General features: G+C 41.9%; 1 protein-coding gene across 5 annotated transcripts in view; it reads right to left on the bottom strand.

The window, feature by feature from the left end:
• Positions 1–17,538, bottom strand: part of LOC114877467 (speckle-type POZ protein) — a 51,990-nt gene that overhangs the window by 2,990 nt on the left and 31,462 nt on the right. Inside the window, exons 1-7 of one of the 5 annotated variants that reach the window (XM_046287109.1) lie at positions 16,814–17,456; positions 6,211–6,355; positions 1,924–2,045; positions 1,240–1,391; positions 751–878; positions 475–652; positions 64–385 (exon numbers count right to left, since the gene is read on the bottom strand). In XM_046287109.1, the coding sequence (XP_046143065.1) occupies positions 64–385; positions 475–652; positions 751–878; positions 1,240–1,391; positions 1,924–2,045; positions 6,211–6,355; positions 16,814–16,926 (1,160 nt within the window). In that variant the 5' untranslated portion in view covers positions 16,927–17,456. Of the gene's footprint in view, positions 1–63; positions 386–474; positions 653–738; positions 879–1,239; positions 1,392–1,923; positions 2,061–6,210; positions 6,356–16,813; positions 17,457–17,538 lie in introns of those variants that run through there. The other 4 variants (XM_029190086.2, XM_029190088.2, XM_029190087.2 and 1 more) reach the window with 4 other exon arrangements.

The following is a 17,538-nucleotide window of genomic DNA, read 5'->3' on the forward strand; positions in this document are numbered from 1 at the left end:
GCCAGGGATAGTGTGGCGAGAAATTTACTCTGCTGGCTAAAAAGAAAAAAAAAAATGACTCACGTGTTGATAAAGTCAATGGCTTGTGCCTTTAGCTGATCAGCGCTATGGAGATCAGCAAGAATAAGGATGTCCGCCGCGTTCTCGATGGCTAAACTCGTGCAAAGCGCTTCCTCGCACATCACTTTCAACCTTTCCAACGCGTATTTATCCGCCGCGGCTAACAAATCGTCTGCCATCTTCTCCAAATTCGCTGCCTTTCCCGTGTATATGAATCGCAACATTTCTCGTAACACCTCGTGATCTACGTCGGTAATGTCCACCCGATTCTGCTTCCTTTCTTCCATCTCGTGCTCGAACATCGCCGAGAAAACGGGACTTCGTGCTGGATTGATAAAAATCAAATATGCTAATTTTCGCGAATGTTTCTTTTTTTTTCCTTTTTTTTTACAAGCATTTTGAAAGTGGATCTACCTGCAAGTATGGCCTTGTGCGCCTGAAATTCCCTCCCACACACGGTTAACGTGACATCACTGAATTTTTGGTTTTCAAAAAGTAGGCCCAGATCGTCCGGCAACCGACACTCTGGCACCTTAAATTGTATAGTATTACTTTGACCGGAAATGTTCACGCTATCCGCCACCACGCTGACCTGCAAACGTATCACATAGCCAGTATATATTATTTCGTTCGTCGCACACGGTACTTGTAAAATTGGACAAGTATTAAGTAACATACAAAGGTATATACCTCACAGAATATCGTGAGTTTATCGTCGGGCAACAGTCCGTTCGCTTCGTCCAACAGGAAATCTCTCCTAATAAACTTCTTAAATCCCCAATCTTTACCCTGGACGAACCTGTAAGCACGTTGGCTCTCTGAAAGCACAAAGTTACAAGGTTTCTTTTTAATTACATTCACCTTGAACAAAGACTTGATTATTTCTGAAAGAGACATTGAAACTAGCACAAAACTGGGTATAATTGAGAAACAGAGAACGTATCTTCGGTGCTGTTTCCAAGCCCTTTCATAATTTTCAAAAAAAAAAAAAAAAAAAAAAAAACCATTGCTTTTACACTGTGTGGATAGAAAAAGAATGTTTTATTTCTTTTTTTAATTGTAACTCTTCGATGTAAATCGTGTGTGCGTGTGTGTGTGTGTGTTGACGATTTCTTGAAAAAAAGGAAAATCTTTTAAAATACCCTGCATTGCATCCGTTTCGCATGATTCAAAACTTACCCATTGCTTTGGTTTCTTCTCTTTTGGCATTAAGAATAGAAAATTTGAACTTTGCTCTGACTTCGGATTTGTTGCACGATACGAGAAGGAGATATAGAGACAGGTAGTCTTTGCTCTCCTCATCCAGACCCTTAGGATTCACTCTTAGGCACCTAAAATCAATTATACCGATGATATGTAAATTCCTGATTCTTTCAACATTTTCTCGATTCGTTGCTTTTATTATTTACAGAAATGATGGGATGTCGATCAGGCAACACGCGATATCGCGTTCATGCACATTTAGAGCACAGAATATTTAACACGATGTTAAAGTTAATACGCTGAGACCTTCGCATTTTTTAGTGTATAATTAAAAAAAAAGAAATGTTATTTAGTAAATAATAAGTAAACGTGAATTAAAATTCTGAAAGTATTCATTTAATTACTGCAGATGTGATAATTAGTTTGCATCCTAGCAAAGTTTAGTATGAATTTGATAAAACAATTTAATGTATACATAAATATTACGTATAGTTGGTATGCAATGCAAAGAATCTTAAACAATTTTTTTTCTGTTGGATTATTTGATCTACAATGGAATTGGAAAAAAAAAAAAATATTAAGAAATAAATATCTTTGGACTGGTGTCGCTCGGGGACGAACAAAACACAGCCATATGTAATCTTTAATCCGCGACCTTACCATTTTAATTTATCGTTGGCCCCAGCTGAGAACGTGGACGACTTCAGCACTTCTCCCATCTCCTCACGGCAAAAGCTGAAGTTATTTATCGTCCACATGTAGCTGAACTTAACCACCTTCACCTGTGCACATAAGACCTTCAAATGCGACACCACGTCAGAATATATCTCGTGGAAGCTAGCTTAATCTATCTCTACGCTAAAGGCTATCCAAATTCTTTTTTTTTTTTCTTTTCGTTCTCAACGAGCCATTTTAACAACGTGACAAACTTATTATTTCTTCACTCGTTATTTTCAAGAAATTTCCTGACTTACCCAATTAGAATATTATAGTAGTTGAAATAATAGATATAACCGAGGAATATTCCGCAAGCTTGCTAAATTTTGTGTCTTTTGAAACAGCACGAAATGGTATATCCTCGTCCTCGGATATATTTGTTCGCTAGTTTCGTTGCGTGATTCGAAAACAAGAGAAAGAACATGGCGAAGAGAGGAAGTTCTTTTCGAGAGAAACGTCGAAGGTTCCTACGACTAAATTGATCCATGGCCTTGTATGTTAGCGGACGGACGGACCCTAGTTGGGAGAAGTACTACAAGTACGAAAGCACGTGCTAGAGAGAGGACAGAGAGCCAGGGTCGAATTGAACTTCTATCTCTTACGTAATTACCTTGACAAAAAAAATGGAAGAAACGCGCAGAAAAAAGGAATTAACCTTTACGATGCTCGTTACGCTCGTGAAATATGCACTAGGGATTGAACGATGACGATGGTCCGATAAAACTCGGCATCGTTCAGATGGGTTGTGAAATTTATTAACACCTTTATGTAATATCTTTATTCTGACGCATGTATGTAAACGGGAAAGGAGTTAATTGATTAATTGATCTTATAATTAACGCGTTCATCGTTGCTATTAATATTAACACCTTGATAGCTCATGGATAGCTTAAAAGTAAAAGCTTGGAATTAATTCAAATATCAAGTAATTATTGGAAAAAAAGAAAAAAAAAAATACGTTTTAGTCTTCTTCTTGCGCAACGATCTAAGAAAATAAAACAGGCTCTCCAAGTGTCAACGTGGATAATCATCAGTTGCATAACGAGTTGCATGAAAGAAAGGTGGCAAACGGTTCCGTTTCACGATCGATCTTGGACACGGCTCGTTTCCGTTTCGAAACGTGACGACGACGACGACGACGACGACGACGACGACGACGATGCATAGGTCAACTTCCGGCTGACAGTAGTGACGACCAAAGGAAAACCTTCGAATGGACCATCTAAACTGTGGAAGAGGACGAAAGCGAGGAGAAGACAGAGGCGGAGGAAGACGAAGAAGAAACCGAGGTCGAGCCCCCAGGAGTCAATGATCCCTGACGTCACATCAGTACACGACCTTGGTGAACCAAGTCCAGACCAAAGTCCAATCTGTTTGTCTAGTTCGCTTTCTAACGAACAGCCCTTTAAATCGATACGCCCCGTAACACTTGGGGGATTTTCTGATACTTTGAAATTGATCATTAACTCTGTAACAACCTAATGATGTCTCTGCTCAATAGGTTTTTACGAATTACTTTTCCCCCAAGGTGATATAGATAGAGTTGAAAAGAGGTGGTGTGCTCGTGTACTCGCGTGCGCACACCAAGTTCGACGATCCTCACACTTTGGCGTGACCTTCGGTGGCTATCTCGTAGGTTCAACGTACGCTTGTTATACGTGTAATCTCGTAACCAGTTACGTCTTACGACGGTTCATGGTCGGAAAATGTTTCTTCGTTCCATGTGAACCGTGAAACTCTTATGAATCTTCTTATGGGCCTGACTTGGACGTTACCATGATTTCATTTACGGTACATCTTTCTTTCAATTAAACTTTTCAACGAATATTTTTCCAATGTAGTGACCAAGTATTATAAAAAAAGAATAAAAGTATCTCGAATGCTCTCGTAGAGATCGAACAGCATTATTTTTCGAATCTAATTCCGTATCCTCTACGTAATAGTACGTGTTGGACGGTGTCCAAGTCTGCCTACACGTTTGATTGATCCCCTCGAACACGAGGTTCATGTGTATTCCTTTCGTTAAGCCACGATCAGGGTATTCGCACAGTGACCCCCTCTGTTTGTTACGTCAGATTTACGCACGACGATGCTGGAAAATTCGATCGGCAATTAGATCGAGCAAACAGCGAATAAACGAAACGCTTCTGATAATGAGAATTAAATAAAATACAATGGGGAAAAAAGTAGAAAATTTGCAAACAGAATGATTTGTTATTAAATCAGTGGTCACCTGTGAATCTTAAGATACTGTTAACCGGGCCTTGGGGTACTGTTAAACTATCCAGGTGGGAGGAGAGAATATCGATATGATTCGTTCGTTTCCTTGGAACATATGGCAAACGAGGAACCAGAGGTGTATACGGTCGATGGCCCCGAAGTCGTTCAACTCGCGATGATCGTTCATAATTGTCCTTGAATCATGCGTTTCATGAACGAGCTAGGTCAAAGATCGTTGCCTCCTTGATCACGACCAACTATCTTTTTCCTTTTCGATCGATAGAGAAATTGGAGTAAGATTTCAGCAAGTTTTCTCGAGAATTAGAAATACATATGTATGTAGTACGTAGAACGTTTCAAGCCGGCAGATATAATTCATCATTCGAAGGAGGACTTTTGATGCTATTTTCAGATGAAATAACATTCGGCGGAGGCTCTTACGTGCATCAGACAGATTCAACATCTGCTACATCATACTTACATATATATTGGTGGTGCTCGTAAATTCGTAACAAACACTTGGGTACCTTTTAACTCTGGCATGGTGAAATTATTATAAAAAGAATGAAATTTGTCTAGAAAAGGTAGAAAAGGAAGCTGACCGAAAGCATGTGGTCGGAAGTGATAGAGAATCTCGAGGAAGATGTGTTTCCGCATAGAAGAAAAGGAGGAGAAGAGAGCCGGTCGACGCCCCGGGAGTCGTTCAACCCGCGGTCGTCGACGATCGGCCTTGAATCACCCGTGCCCGTTTACGGGAGCGGCGTGCGCGGGTTCAAGCAGCAGACCAAGTCGAAGCTTCCGGTTGAATCCTGGACACGGTGCTCGAGCATGTAGCTACCTTGGCAGAGGTAAACGATCCTATCCGAAGAATCGCCGTGAAAATCGTCCACGGTGTCCGAGATAACGAGGCGTTTACCCTACGAGGAGACAAGTGCTATGGGACTAACACGTGTCTCAAAAGAGATAACGATATGTAAATGAAGCGACGAGCGATAATCGTCTCAGGTGGCTCTATCAGGTATAGAACGATTAAGAAATTCTCTGAAGAGAGCAACGCGATACATTATAACTTTGATGTTCTCTGAAGAATTTTCATTAGCTAATTACTACTAATTGTAAATGTGAGGTAACGCTACCTCAGCGGGTTCGAAAGTGTTGAGCGAAACTCCTCTGTTGCACCGATCGAAGAGTACTCTCGGTTTTCAGGAGAGCACACCACGGTGACTGGAGAGAGGCTTGTTTAACACCGACCGAATCGAAAGTCGATTCGTGCTCCAGTTAACTTTCGTAATGCACGCCGATTTCGCCTCGTCAGCAGCAACCGGGAGAGCCTGGTGCGCAGCAATCGCAGCAATCGCAGCAATCGCAGCAATAGCACCATCGCCGTCGAATCTGTCGCAACTCGCGGTAGCCGGCGATCGATGGGCTCGATAAAAGCGTAGAAAGCGTGGTTCGAATTACAGGCCAAACCTCGACTCCATTCTCTTGCAACCTGCTTATCATCCTGTCTCCCATTTGCTAATCAAAATGCACTCGAGTAAATTCCACTCGATGCTACTTCCTAATTAGCAAACCTAATTCTAACTATCTAATTTCAGGGGTCTAGGTACGTTGGATTTTGGTTAGAAAGAGGTATATCTCCTTCAGCTGGATGGTTGATACGATCGTCCTCATGGTTGTGCGTGAGAGCACGCGCTCCTGGCGCACTTGTTCTATTTTTACTACTCGTCCCCTCGCGATGTGAATGACCTGCAACTAGATATCTCGCTCTTCTCTTCTCTACCCTCATCTCTGGACCTTTCCCTCGTCCATGGAAATGTTTTCCCGTGGAAATTCGCGAAATTTGCCGTACAGGTCATTCTCATTTTCAGACTAAAACACCCTACACGCTTTTTAATCACAGTCCCTCCTATTACCAATCCGCGATCTCTATCTTAATAAATAAATCAAAAGAAATTGTTCGTTTTACGATTAAGAAGCAGAGAAGAATATTGATACTGAGCTGCGTACCTGCGTGTAACACCAATTCTCTGCCACAGGGGTGTTCACTTCCGGCGGTGGAGGGCTTGGTACACGGCTTACTGCCATACTACTGCTGCTGTGCAAGTTTGAGCTGACCCGCGACGTTTGAGGCGCACAGTCGCTCACCGCAAGTCTGGAACAAAAAAATATACATACAGATTAACGGGTTATTTTCAGTTCCATCTCCTCGAAGGATACTACTGGAATGAAATCGAGCGAATCCAATCTATCTAGAGGTCGAACCGATCAGAAGAATTCTTTAAACGAAGGTCAATCCACGGTTGATCGAGCCGCAACAACAAGGTGACGTGAACGAGTCTCGTTATTCTTCGAGGAGAGAAGATAAGGGAAGACAGGGAAGGAAAAAAGAAAAGGAAGAAAAGGAAGAAAAGGAAGAAAAGGAAGAAAAAGAAAGAAGGGTATGCAGGGCACGCGATGGTGGTACTCACGTGCGCCAAGTACGGAACTGTTCGAGCATCATCGAGTCGAGTACATTAGCCTCGTAGGTTCATCGGACCTACAAGCTTTTGCCTCTAGCCTGGAATTCGAGGAACCCTGCCTGCCTGCCTGCTTGCTTGCTCTAGTCTTAACCTTTCGATTCTTATCGACCGATCGGACAGGATAACGGAAGTCCACTATTTAAGTTGTTTCGGTATAGGTGGAGAAAAGTATTGACGAACGGCTGCGACACCGGATGGGTTAATATCAGTGTTTATCCCCTTCCAAAGGACAAACCGGCTTCCGGTTACGGATGCCGTTTGCGTTACATTAAAAGGTGAACTACATACGGTGGTTCGAGTGTACCTACACATATAACACACGTACGATCGAACGGAAAAAGCGTATGCATATGGTTAACCGCGATACCGAAACAAGGTAAATCCTCTTTGATAAGGAGTCGGTTCGTTTCCGCAACGGATGTTGCCCCGTGTTTTCCAAGGAAACGCGATTTAACTCGGCGTTCAACGCATTATCTATTTGTCAAAATAACAAAGAAATATTCCAAAAGACAGATCGGCTATTCGGAACAATAAAAAAAGCTTCATTATCCCCTTTCACTTTTCAGCTGGCTCTTTGCGAACAGCAAAAGTGGACGAACAGATAAGAGAAATCACGCGATTACGTTGCTTTTACTTGGCTGAAACGCGATCGAATTGAAAGAGGATAGAACATTTTTATCAATCCGGTGAAAGACAATTTGAGAAAGTACCTTGCATTTCCCTCGCGCTGGAAATCGACCGAGAGTCACGAAACTCTGTAACACCGTTTTTTGCCAATCAATTTAATTTTCACCGAGTTTAACCAACTTGGAACAGCAAAGAAAATTTTTATTTCGCTACTTTCCAAATTGGTTACGATACCTACTAATATGTACTAAAAGCTAGCGAAAATCATATAAATCTATGGTGATACATCCATTCGTTAAACCTCTTATCCGTGGACACGTTAACTGGCGCCTTTTGCACTAGCTCCCCGCCATCAGTTTGCTCCAACTTTCACTTCCACATTACTCCCACGTTGCTTTTGCGCTAGATACAGAGAGAAGCGTCAGGCGAAAGGGGGGAAGAGGACGCCGCTATTCGGGGCACACTCTTTTGCCGGAAGATGAATGACTTTACGATGATTCCAGGTGAACTACAGAGACTTTATTTAGAAAATTCTCTCGTAACCCGCTATACCAAAACACGACTCGATACTATAAATATTTTAGAAATTATGAACATTTTATTAACCGCGTCGAAAAAGTTAACGAAGACTCTAAAAATTTGTTGGCAAGGTGCAAAAGAAAACACGAGGTGTATCTTGTTTAAAAGGCGCAGAGAATTTCGTGAAAGGTACGTGTTATACCCTCGTTAAAAATGAGCAATTAGTCAATCGAGTGAATTTGTCAATCTGATTTCGAATCTGTTGAACGATGGAGGCGTGGGCTCAGCTCGAGAACGCTCAGCCCAGGGGAAAGTAGAACAGTGCTCACCGGTGAAAACGAGGAAGTTGGGTGAAAACCGCCTATACTAAGTCGAAACAACGCAATTACAGTGAACGAACGAACGAACGAACGAACGAACGAACGTCTGGCTAAGTTTCTATAGAATCGATTTTACGAAATCCCTTTTTATTCATTCCGTTACAAAGCTGCCTTTCCTAACTTTGGTCCAGCTCTGTTCTGACTGGCGTAACGATCGATCCTTTATACTTTTTTCAAGAGGATCATTTCAATTTTCCACGGTAAATTCAATAAATTCGCGTTGCAGCTGGGAACGATTGGCATCAACACGAATAGACGCGAGAACAGAAACGAGGACGATGGAAGACGCGAAACTCGAGATGGTCGACAGAAATCGGAAACCGGACGAGGCCGCTGTCGCCGGAAAACTCGCTGAAATTCCCCGAGATATGTACGTCGTCGACGCGATACGACAGCGAGCGAGCAAGCAAAAAGAGGTAGGAAAATGTCCATCTCAATAAGAATATCGATTAATCGGTTATCTTGTACAGTAGAAGGAGACAAACTTACAATTATATAATCATATTATTAGATAATCGTTATCGTAACGAGTTTTACTGATCGCAATAAGAATTTCTCACCCGTCCAAATCGAAATACCATCACCCTTCCACTACTGGGGAAAATAGAAAAATGGAACTAGAAGCGATAATTCGGTGGGAGATGGCTGCCATCGGTCGGTCGATTTTCACAGCGCAGTCAGCAGAGGAGGAGTAAAAAGAGGGGCCAAGTCAAGGCTGATGGCTGGCGCAAGCTGAGTATGATAAGACAAAGGCTAACTCTCTTCAAGGGCGGTTCGACGATGACAACGGACAACGATTTGGTTTTGGAGGCGCCAACTTGTCGCTAACGACGAGACGAGAGGAATAAAAGCGAGCAAAGGCGTGTGTACATGGACGAAACTCGACGAAGGAGAAGAAGGAGCCAGAAGCATCGTCGGAAGAAGAACCAGTCCCGAGAGACCGAAGAGACCGTGAGCCTTGGCTGTTTTCACGCGCAGGGCTCGTGTCGTACGATAATGCTCTCGATAAAACAGCGAACAGAGCAGAACGTTTCATCGCTCTACGTGCCTCTGCATACGCTGACATTGAGACTTTAATGGACACGTGTCGTGAAACAACACCTGGGAAAATGAACCGACGCGACGCGACGCGACGCATCGCTTGTACATACGAGCGATATGGAATTGCTCGTTAACCGTTCTTTGCATTTTCAACTTTAGTTCCGTTCAGAATTTTCTGAATTAAGGCTCGTCAACTCTTGGAAATTTTTACTAACATTTAACGATAATTTATTAAATTACGCTCGTAACGATGTCATCGTGGAATTTGCCCGCACTTAACGCGTGTAAACGACGCGACGGAGAACATTTTAAGGTACCCCGCAAGGGGATACCCCCGTATCGTTTCGCATCGAATCGAATCGAATCGCGCGATTCGGCGAAAAGTTATGTAAACCGAAGATAAACTACTTACTCGTTCATCGTTTCGCCGCGACAAAATACGAACGAATATCACTAATGAATTGATATTTTCAAGCCTGCTGTTATTCGCTGCAATTACGTAGTACCTGCTCGAGCCACGTTTCCGCAATGGCAGGAAAACTAAAGACGAACTTTCAAAGGAAGTGGTCGTCGTCATTCGATCGCCGTTTAAGATTTTCAATGTCAACGCGTCAAGTAGAGGCGCTGCACGTTCGCTCGGTGCAATTAAATTAATTGATTTTTCCACGACACGTGGAATAGCATTCGCTCAGTCGCACCGTATGCGTCTGTATGATTGCAGATAGAAATGGCTACTGAAAATTTCGTCGTTTGAGAGATTCTAAACGCGAGCAAAAGTGAGCAGCATTGAAAAAAGAATGCCGAGGACGTAGGAGAGGAGGTTGGCTAATAAGACGGGTGTAAGGGCCCATCTGCAGGGAATGGACCTCGCAAATTGGCCGTGAGGCCCAAGGTCGTCCGGTATATCCCACGTACCGGGGCCAGTGGCCCCAGTTGGAAACGAGTCGGGCCTCCAGGGAGCTTCCCTCTGCCCTTGGCAGGATATAACGCGACCAGAGAAAAGAAGTCCTATGTGGCCCTAGAAGGACGACCGAGTCCTTCCCCAGCTGTGCCCGCTGGAGAAATGCGCCTTGCAACCTTCTTCTATTTTCAGGGAATATCTAATTTCAAATATTTCTTAAACTTGAAACTTTTTATTCCACACAATTAGTTGTCTCACTGCGAGGTGTCACAGATTCAAAGAGATTCCATTTCCTGGTAATCGTGACGGTGGCAAGAGACCGACAGAACGGTTCGAAGACGGAGAAGGAATTAATTCACCGAGTTAATTGTGCAATTAGTCGGTGGCGTTCGGTTCAAGTTGAGAAGCACTGGGAAGGAGCTTTTGTCCGGCACACAGGCCGGAGTGTAATTCGGGTTAATTGGAGAACAAGAGAGAAACTTTACGCTGAGCGTGGAAGCTCGACTTAGGTACTTTAGCCCTTGGCTTGCAATTTTCTTCGTCACGAAGGCGAAGAAATTCCCGAAACGACCGTTAAACTCTCTCACCCATTTTTATCTAAAGAAGAAAAAAAAAACAAAGTCACGACTAACATCCCGGCTAATAGAAAAGTTTCATAATCGCGTGGTAGTTTCGCAAGCTAAGCAAAAATGCAACGAAACCAAACCCGCTCACTTTCGATTCCACCTCGATTCGAGCAAACAGACCCAAGGAATCTTTGTGACCATCGTCGACAAACCATTTCACCAACACACCTGACTACACACGCGCGCGCACCACCTTGCCTAGTTCAAAAGAACCGAACAACCTCTATTGACACAAGCAAAAGGTACGTCGAACAAAGAAAAATATCCAAAAATCCGACAACGCTTTCAGACAGACCATCTTTCTATGGAAACAATGTTGTGTATATAAGGAAAAGGAAGAGGAACGAGGGTGGGTAGTTTCCTTCGAAAGAGAAGCTTAGGATCTTAGGGCAATGGATGGTTATTTTAGCCTGTTTCTTGGTTCGCAAAAGTTTTAGTAGAAAAAGAAATTTTCTAGCCCAAGAGTGTTGTAAATATAAAAAAAAAAGAAAAATTATACATTTTGCTTCCAAGAAAATGAAATCGACCCAACAAATTTCCTCTATTTCTACTCAAGAAAGCATCAAGATCCCACACACCCTAAGAAGGGAAGAGAAAAAGGGAGAGAGAAACCACCTCCAAGAAACCGAACGAAGGGTGTATCGCCCTAACCGAGTGAAACTCGACACAGAAGCGAAAGGTTGAGGGCTCGTAAAAACGTGAGGCAGTTTTTTGGCCTGACAAAAGCTTTTGCATTCCACGAAACTGCAAAGGGAGGCGTACAACATACACAGCAAGGGAACGTGCGGCCCTGTACCCTTGAAAGCGAAGGTTGCCTCTAACGAGGGATAACCTTTCTTTCTTTCTTCCTTCCTTCCTTCCTTCCCTTCCTCTTGCTCCTCTTTGTGCTCGGCTTTATTTCATCGTGCACCGGACATCGATTGGCCTCGACTCTCTCCTCGCGATATAATAATAGCACTGAAAGCGATTTCCCGACTCGTCAGCAACTGTTAACGAGTCATTCGACCGACACGGTGGACGCGTTTCTTCTTCCGGAAGAAGATTCTATACGATCGGTGGAACAAGATTTTGGAGTCCTAAACGCACAGAGTCAATGACGCACAGCTGCATTTAAATTCAAAGTTGATATTCAAAGCTACGTAGATAGCTGGGACTTTTTACGTGATCGAGGGGCAAGGGGAGTGAAACGTTACATAAACGGCTAAACACGCAAATAGGTAAAGGTTAATTCGTGCCCGCGATAAGTAGGTGACGCGAGTATTTTGTTCGAACGATGACATTGAAGACTAATTTTTATAAAAGAAAGCTATGGGAAAGTGAGATTGGGGTTTTGAGCTTAGGGGTTGCTTTTTTCGACGGCGCGTGCAAAGGGACAAACCGACTATGGGGCTTCATCCTTGGATATAATTTAGGCGAAGTAAGGGTTTCAGGGAGTTGTGTGTATTAGGGTGGAGGGTTACCGAGGCGTGTGACTACGATGAATAGATTTTAAATTGACGACAGGAACGATCGATACAGCTCTCGATGACCAACAACACGTGATTCAAGAGCAAACCGTGTATAATCCGGTTGAATTGATCCAAGTCGAATTTATGATTCATAGATACACTTTCGACGATTCTGGAGGAAAAAGAAGGCAAGATTTTTATTAAAAATTTCTTCGTTGTATCCTGAGAGGGTTGCTACGTTGTATCTCTTGTAAAAGAGATTATAAATTTAAAGTACACGGATATTGGCATTCTTACGGTAACAAGGGGAAAAACAGGCAATTTTTTATAACAGTTCTTAAATAAACGATTAAACCATTCTTAATTATAGAGTACCATAATCCGCGAGCGATTTTGTAATACGTTAATTGAGCAATTTCATGATTACATCACAATGATTTTTCACGGGTCAGAGTTCATCTATCTCGTCCGAAACAAATAATGCAGTTAATTCGTAGTTCGGTGGAAAGAAATTAATTGGTTGTTTAAAAATAAACAATTTCGTAAATCGATAAAAATGTAAAATAAAAATCTTATTTCTTATCGTCTGCAACCGCGGAAGTAAGTTAAAAAAAAAAAAAAAACGATCGAAACTCGCTACTGAAATTAGTATTGCAATTTGCCAGAACAGGTAGCCGAGACGTATGCATCCGATGTTTCATTCCTTTTCCTTTTCCGTTTTTTTTTTTTTTTTTATTTCGTGACAGAAATGTCAAGTCCTCGATGGAAAACATTAACGATAACGAGCGTGTTCGTTATGCAATACGATCGTTACGATATCGTGACTCGTCTTACTGCTGAACAACCTTGAATTACGGTTTTCGGGAAAACAATTTTGCGCGCACAGCATTTTCTCTCGTTTATGCAGATTTTTTTTTCTAAATAATTATTGAAATTTCGTTGCTCCGAGTTTCGTCTATGAAAGTCGAGGATTAGGAATTCGGAATTGAAAACTCTGCCGTGATGAAAAAATGGAATGGCGCATTTTTGCCAAGATTTTTAACCTTCGTCGAAAGATGTAAATTTTGCATATCGTTGATCGCGTTAACGAAGCGTTGAGGACGCGAAAAGATCGATAGCATTTCAAAGAAACAGCTGTTCTATTTCGGGCAAATTCATCACCTTGGACTAGAATATTGTGAGAATTTTCTTCTTTCTCTGACCTTGCGAAACGAGAAGACGATTAGAAAAGTATCGATTGAAAACAGAATAACTAACATTCTACCGAGAATCTTTAGTTTCAAATAGGAATTTATATCGCAACAACATACCGATCCTATCCAACTACATATGTACTGTTTCTTGTTTCAAGCTTATAAAAAGTTAAATTTTCAAGAAATATCTGAACCACGATAACGCGAGAATACAACTCAGAGAATACATCAAAATTCATTACTATGTAACGCGTTTAGGAGGAGAGGTTTAAAATATTTCTCGTAACGTTACAACAGAGTTCTCGTCATCAATTTACATTCTAACATTGAATCGCAGAAAAAAAGAGACACGGAATTCTACTTGCTATCTTGCCGTTTTCTTGAAATATTTACTTACGATTAGGTAATGAAATAGTATACTAATAATAGACTCACCCTGGCCCCTTCGGTATTGAAAGATTCTAAAGTTCGTAATATTACTATACAATTAAGACATTGTATTACCGATAACAAATAGAAATCGGAAGAAACGATATCGTATCGAGGGAACAGGTGTTTCCTTTCAAGATAGCATTTATTCGTTCGACTGATTGCTCCTCTCTACTGCTCGTCTACTAGCAAACTGGATAGAGTATACTGGTGAATATACAATAGGAGCAAGGCAAGAACGATAGTCGGCCAGCTGCTAGGGGACAAAGGACAGGCAACATTCAAAGCGATTTCTGGCTTTGTGCGTTCGTAACGAGAAAATATTGTGACGCAAACGTGATAACGGGCCAGGCAAGGTCGAAAGCTTTACCGATTCATCTAACTCGGTACGTAGTCAGCACGCGTTACACGTTGAAAAATTCTACGTTTCAACGAGCTATAATAATGATAATAAAAAAATGAAAATTATGCGAAACAAATATACGATTTGCCTTCAACTTGAATTAAGATTAAAATGTAAGTATCAATGTTTTCAATATGCGTATCTAATTAAAATACATGCATTATCATCGGCCCCGAACGAGAAACATGTTATTTCTGCGATTGACATTCGAGGCAATACGGATGTTTGACAAATATTTTCTCGAACGTTCAAGGATCCTGACAATGTGAATTTAGAATCATAATATTTTCTCCAGACTCTGCTTTTTCTGCTGATTTAAGTATGTATACCTGAAAGTAACCGTAAACTTGTTTCTAACAAGTATACGTTAATTTAATGCTGTGATATCGCTTGTTGACACAATTTATCTTTATCTTCAAATCTTATACGAATCTTATTGTAAAATTATTCAGAAAAAATTTACGTAATTAAAGTAATTGTTAATTAATCCTTAACTAATATTCCTAGTGTTGTAGGGTAAAAGTAGTTTTATTAACATAATTCGAGGCGAATCATTCGACGTTCTACGATCAATCAATGTCTAGGAAAATTACATTAAACACTTTACGATGAGAATTGATTGACTCTCTCCCTCTCTCTCTCTCTCTCTCTCTCTCTCTCGATCGACATTGTTCTACCCTCGTATAAGGTCGAAGTAATTCTCTTTCTAATACTACAGCGCGTTAATACGTCCAAAATTATTACATTCCTTAATATATAAAAGAATAAATATGTAAAAGACGAGGAAAACAAGAAAGGTCAAACGAATAACAAGTTTCTTAAAAATTCACCATTTATCAAAAAGAAAAATTCCTCAAGGTTCATAAATATTTCAAAGTATTTGTTTTAGGAACGATATCAATGCTAAGGAAATCAAAAAAAAAGTCTTTATCAATTTATAAAAATATAGTTGAACACTTTTCGTTTAAATAAAAGGTACATACTTCATTTCTATCGTATCGAATTGATTTGAAGTTCGCGCGAACGTTCGATTTTACAATGCCAAGGTTATCAGCAGGTGAGGTGGTAGGACACAATCCATCGGTGGCCGCATTCATTAAATTATAATTATGAAGCCGAAGATCTGTTTATAGCCTCGTGATTCATCGCCATTGGCCGATAGCGTTTCTCTCGCAGCAGGAAGTGTAATGAGTAATAGCCCTCGTCAAGTATGTAGTAGGTCTATCGTTGAAACTACATACATAGCCGCGCGAACGACCCGTACACGACTTCTTTAATTCGATACATTCAATTACTATAATAAATGTTACGTACGCTGCTGTCCCGCCCCTTTCAACGAAATATGTATCACAATGTAGAGGCCTTCGAGACGAAACCTGGCTCGAGATAAACGAACGTTCGACACCACAAAGAAATAAATTCTAACTGTCGACAGTTAGAATACAAGGCAATGTTGTTTCGAAGGGATACGAAGACTGGTGGTAGAAAGCTTCATTGCCAGTTCTGTCACGATTCGATCGTACACGAATACACGTAAATATATGTATGTATACGGCGAAGGCTGTTTACCGCGCCACGCGGTGTACATACATACATACATACATACATATATCGTCGCCGATAAAAAGCTTTGACAGAGAAAGTAATATATAAAACGATATGCTGTCACGGCTGCGCTTGTCACCGAATCGTTTGCAAGTTATACGGTCAAACAGGTCCGTGCGAGTCGATTCGAAAGCACATGCATGCGCGCGTGCAACGATACCGTTCTACGTATCATTGCGTATCGCTAAATTTTGCAGAACGCAGAGACCGGAAGATAAGGCCGTCGTTAATGGTTTCTACGTTTGAAATTCCATCGACCACGTATTCACGGTCAAACGTTTCAGTATAAAGGCAGATTGTCGAACCGTGACGGAGCCCGCATCGTACTCGGAAGGTCGGCTTAACGTAAAAAGGTGTATTAACCTTGACGTCTTTTCCTTCGCCACGCAAGCGACTTGACCAAGAACTTTCAAACTAATAACGACCGGTATGACTTCTCGTTGTACGCGTTGGCGCGAAACAACGAAACAACGAAACAACGAACCAACGCTCGATAGCTATGTAAATATACAAAGAACGTATAAATCTGTTAAATCAGTTGACTATAGTTATGGCAGGGATGGGTCGTTGACCAGCGCGCACTCTATGATAGATACCGGCATCCGCGGTGTAGAAGTTGACTTGAAAACAAAGAAACACCGCTAATCTTTGATAAAAAGATATTCTACTCGATATACCTATTATAAGAATTTTCAGAAAATATAAATCTAACAAAATCATATTCCAATTCTATGATTAAATAACATAGCGTTGAAGGTTGGAGACACGGTGTACGATATCGGTGGTCGGTATCGGATCAATAAAGATACTTAATAAGATAAGTAAACGAGAGAAAAGAAAGCAAATACATATTTTGAAGAAAGACCCACCCACCCAAAGTGTAACGAGGAGATTCGAGTGTCGAATGGAAAGTACGTACCGCGCCAGCGCCATCCTGGCATGAGATAATCCAGGTCCCGTAGGTGTTGAGAGCAAGGTATCCAGATCTGGAAAGAATGCTTTATCGCCGACACTAAATCCCACTGGACACATGCGCGTATATTCCTCGTCCTCGAACACACGAGCTCGTCATAACTTCCGGGCTGGCTTCGAGGAGCCTCTCCCTAATTTCCTTCACTTCGATTTTCTCGAGTAAACTCGTGGCGTCCTCGCGCCTACACGTAGCCAGGGATTCTCTTCTTCTCCCTGTCTCTGTTGTGTATCACTGTCACTACCTCATTTTCACTGCCGTATTTCTGATAGACTTGGCGAAAAAAAGGACCTTCGCGATAGTCAGTTTAACGGCGGGGACGGTTAATAACGCGTAGCGATAAACTGTATGCGACGAACGGACGTGTGCTCGACGAGACGTTAAGAGAAGCGCGATAAAAAGAGAGAGAGAGAGAGGAAAAAAAAACGAGCGATTAATTGTAATAATCGACCTCGCTCTGCCAGCCGACCGAATTAATCCGTGTGCGCGTGATTAAGGAGCGACTATGACGCCGAGAGCTGTTACGTCTGCTCGGTACACAGTTCGCTAATCACTACCCCAACTCCGATCACGGCGCTGGCTCGACTGAGCTCAACTACTGAGCGTTCGCGAGTCCCCACCCCTTTGGCTACGGCCTCGTACGCCTTCGCCGCGCCTCGACCGTTTCCGTATAC

Source organism: Osmia bicornis, chromosome 9, assembly GCF_907164935.1.
Source record: "Osmia bicornis bicornis chromosome 9, iOsmBic2.1, whole genome shotgun sequence".
Lineage (NCBI taxonomy): Eukaryota > Metazoa > Arthropoda > Insecta > Hymenoptera > Megachilidae > Osmia > Osmia bicornis.